General features: G+C 47.6%; 1 protein-coding gene across 1 annotated transcript; it reads left to right on the forward strand.

The window, feature by feature from the left end:
- The first annotated feature begins 245 nt into the window (after window positions 1–245).
- LOC115775432 (uncharacterized protein K02A2.6-like) lies at window positions 246–3,179 on the forward strand. Its single transcript, XM_030722969.1, has one exon. It carries the CDS (start codon window positions 246–248, stop codon window positions 3,177–3,179), a length of 2,934 nt encoding a protein of 977 aa, XP_030578829.1.
- Window positions 3,180–4,000: the final 821 nt, after the last annotated feature.

Raw genomic sequence — 4,000 nt, forward strand, 5'->3', positions numbered from 1 at the left:
GTGCAAAACAAAAATGCTGAAAGAGGTGACAGTGGCTTCAGATAACCTAGCCGACAGGGACGACGTGTTTTCTTGGAGCAGTAATCGATACTAAGCCAGCTATAATCGAGCAGCCAGATTCAGAAAATGAGTGGCATGTGGAGTTACCCATAAATGGCTGTATTGTCAAATTTAAAATTGGCACAGGTGCTGACATTACAGTAATATCACAGGCTGCATTCAACAGACTGCCAAGCAGCCCAAGAATGGTCACTGCAGGTAAAATGCCACTTGTCATCAGCCCAGGGGGTGAAGTCCAATGTGTGGGCGAGTTTCTGGCCACGACTCAGTTTAAAGGACAGAAATACCGGTTCTGGGTCACTGTCATAAAGGGACCTTATGCACATAACCTGCTGGGAGGGAGTGTTGCTAGGAGGATGGGTTTGGTTAAGAGGATTGACAACATAGACACAGACCTCCTAGAGGACGTTTTTGGAGAAATTGGCCTGCTTAAATGCGACCCTGTTAAAATCGAACTAAAAGCAAATGCAGAGCCCTACAGCCTGACAACGCCACGTCGTGTCCCATTTCCCCTTCTTGCTAAGGTTGAAACAGAACTGAAGCGCATGCTAGCTTTGGGCATAATAGAAGAGGTCACTGAGCCCACTGATTGGTGCGCCCCGATGGTTCCTGTTGAAAAGAAAAACAGAGATCAAGTAAGAGTGTGCGTGGATCTTAAACGCTTAAATAAAGCAGTAAAACGAGAGCGTTACATCTTGCCAACTTTGGAAGACATTGCCCCAAAGCTGGCTGGGGCCAAAGTGTTTTCCACCTTGGATGCTTCTTGTGGATTTTGGCAGATCCCTCTGGATGCTGGCAGCAGGAGACTGACAACATTCATAACCCCCCTCGGTAGATTCTGCTTCAGACGGCTGCCATTTGGAATCACGTCAGCTCCAGAAATCTTTCAAAGACAGCTATCCACTTTGCTGAACGATCACAAAGGCGTTGTCGTAGTGATGGATGACATACTCGTTTATGGAGCAACCAAAGAGGACCACGACAACTGCTTGAACGCAGTCCTGAAGACCGTCAAGGACAGTGGCTTGAAGCTGAACAAAGCAAAGTGCCATTTCAGCAAATCAGAGACTCGATACTTCGGGCACATCATCAGTGCCGAGGGCATAAAACCAGACCCAACTAAGGTGGAAGCCATCACGCGGATGCAGAGTCCTACAAATGTGGAGGAGCTTCGTCAAGTTCTGGGCTTGATTAATTATGTAGGGGGATTCCTACCAGGCCTCTCCACCAAACTACACCCAATCACCAGCCTGTTGAGGAAAGAGAACAAGTGGGTATGGGACGAACCGCAAGAACAGGCGTTCACTGCTGTCAAAGCCATGCTAGTGTCAGCCCCAGCACTTGCATATTATGATGCAAATCGGAAAACTGTCATCAGCGCTGATGCAAGCAGCTACGGCTTAGGAGCAGCGCTACTACAACAACACGAAGACGGCTTAAAGCCGGTGGCCTTCTGCTCACGCACGCTTTCGGATGCCGAGAGGAGATACTCTCAAATCGAGAAGGAGTGTTTGGCGGGCGTGTGGGCGTGTGAACGATTTGCACGCTACGTTCAGGGAATGGACAGTTTCCGCCTGCAAACAGACCACAAACCCCTGGTGCCGCTCATAAATACATATGACCTTGACAAAGCCCCTCCAAGGTGCCAGAGACTCCTGATGCGCCTTTTAAGGTTCAATGTGGAAGCTGAACATGTTCCAGGGAAACAGCTGGTGGTGGCCGACACTCTATCCAGGAGACCGCAGAAACACGTGAGTGATGAGACTACAGATCATGTAGTACAAGCACATGTAGAGTCAATAGTAGCGAATGCACCTGTCTCATCCGAAAGACTCAGCAAGATCCGTGTGGCTACTCAGCTTGATGATGAACTGCAACAGATTACAGGTTTCATCAGAAATGGATGGCCGCCCAAAACAAGGCTGTCCCCACATCTGCACCGTTATTATTCTGCAAGAGCACATCTCTCAGAAACTGATGGACTGGTGTTATATCAGGATCGGCTGGTCATTCCTGCTGCACAGAGAGCTGAAGTGTTGGCAGATTTGCATAAAGGACACCAGGGACTAACACGGTGCCGGGCACGTGCCAGGATGGCAGTGTGGTGGCCGAGCATCAGTGCTGAAATTAAACAGACAGTGTCATCGTGCAAATTCTGTATTGAAAACAAACCTACCCAGAGGCGTGAACCTCTCCTGACCACGCCCCTGCCCGAGGGCCCCTGGCAGCGCATAGCTACAGATCTGTGTGAGTTTGAGGGACAGAATTATCTAATCGTGACAGACTATTACTCCAGAGACATTGAAATAGCTCGCCTGCCTTCTATATCCAGCCGTGATGTCATCTGTCGACTTAAGGGCATATTTGTGAGGTGGGGAATACCACTGGAACTGGTCAGTGACAATGCAACTCAGTTTTCATCTGCTGAGTTCCAGGCCTTCTGTCGTGAGTATGGATTTGTGCACACAACCTCTAGCCCCTATTATCCCCAGGCGAACGGGGCTGCCGAACGAGCAGTTCAGACTGCTAAAAACATCCTGAAGCAGCCTGACCCACATCTCGCCCTGATGTGCTATAGAGCAACCCCGAGTGCTGCCACAGGTGTGAGCCCTGCGTTGCTTATGACTGGAAGAGAGATTAGAACTACACTTCCAATGCTGGAGGACAAATTGCAAGTTACTCTGGTGGACAGGCAACAGGTTCAGCAGAAGGACGACCAGACAAAGACAGCTTATCGTTTTTTTCATGACCGCCGTCACTCTGCACAACCCCTTCCCACACTACAACCTGGACAGGATGTCAGAATGAAACTGGACGGGGAAAAAGGTTGGAAAACCCCAGCTAGAGTCATCACCAAATGCCACGAGCCACGATCCTATTTGGTGGAGACAGAGAATGGAGCGGTGCTGCGACGGAATCGGAGACACCTGCAAGCCGTCCCACAGTCCACTGATCAATCGGATCAGCTGCAGTCACCCAGTTCCCCAGTGGAACCAACCAGAAGCCCTGCTCAGAGACAGTCGAGCCCCGTGGTGGAGGGTTCCACTCCATGTAAGGGTTCACAAGTTACATCCCGGGGTAGAGTAGTGAGAATTCCTCTCAGGTACAGAGACACTTAGTTACTCAAGGTCCTGTATTTCATGTGTTCCGGTTCACTGACTTATTTAGAGGTGAGACCTTGAGTTCAGACATTTGTTAAATTTACTGTTCTGCTAAATTCAGGGGTTAACAAGGCAAATTCTGTTGCATGCCATACAGTTCTATTATTATTTCTATAGAAGACTGATTTGTTTAAAAAAAAAAAACGAAAAACAAAAAAAAAAAAAAGAAAAACAAAAAGGGAAAAATGAAAACAAGGGTTAAAGTGAAGTTGTACTGGTACACTATAAAGTTTCACTTATTATAGATGTTGGAGCTGTGAGCTGTTCTCTAAAAGGACAAAAGACTTTAAATTGATTTATACTAGTGGTAGGAACAGTAACTATTGAGGGCAGAATAATCCCTACGTTACTGCGGACTGAGGGCAGTCTACCCCGATGTCCTAGTGTTCAGAAATGTTATTTTCTAACTGGTTAGTATGTGTGTACAGCATCCATGTAATGTTAAGCATGTGTGTCTTATTGCTGGAAGGGGGAGATGTAGTGAGATGTCCCAACAGGCTTCCGTAGTGCGGGAGTTGTTGGTGAGAATGCGCTGTACATCCACAGGTGGCACTAAAAGAATAAAGAGGAGTTCGACAAGCTGCACCACTATAGTCCACGTCGTCTCTTTAATAACAATAGCCGTATATGACAAAAGGTCCCTAAATGATGTCATTTTGAAGGTTACGTTGTCTGAAATTCAGAGTGTGAATTTCCACATATTTTCCACTGAAAATCACCAAAATCGGTGATCATAGGCTCTATAACGGATCCGCAAACTGTGTCCGAGTCCACCCGCG

The sequence above is a fragment of the Archocentrus centrarchus genome, unplaced genomic scaffold, assembly GCF_007364275.1.
Source record: "Archocentrus centrarchus isolate MPI-CPG fArcCen1 unplaced genomic scaffold, fArcCen1 scaffold_128_ctg1, whole genome shotgun sequence".
Classification (NCBI taxonomy): Eukaryota; Metazoa; Chordata; class Actinopteri; order Cichliformes; family Cichlidae; genus Archocentrus; species Archocentrus centrarchus.

Excerpts from the sequence above, each read along its gene's own strand:
- LOC115775432 (XM_030722969.1), top strand. The coding sequence starts at position 246 with ATGGTCACTGCAGGTAAAATGCCACTTGTCATCAGCCCAGGGGGTGAA.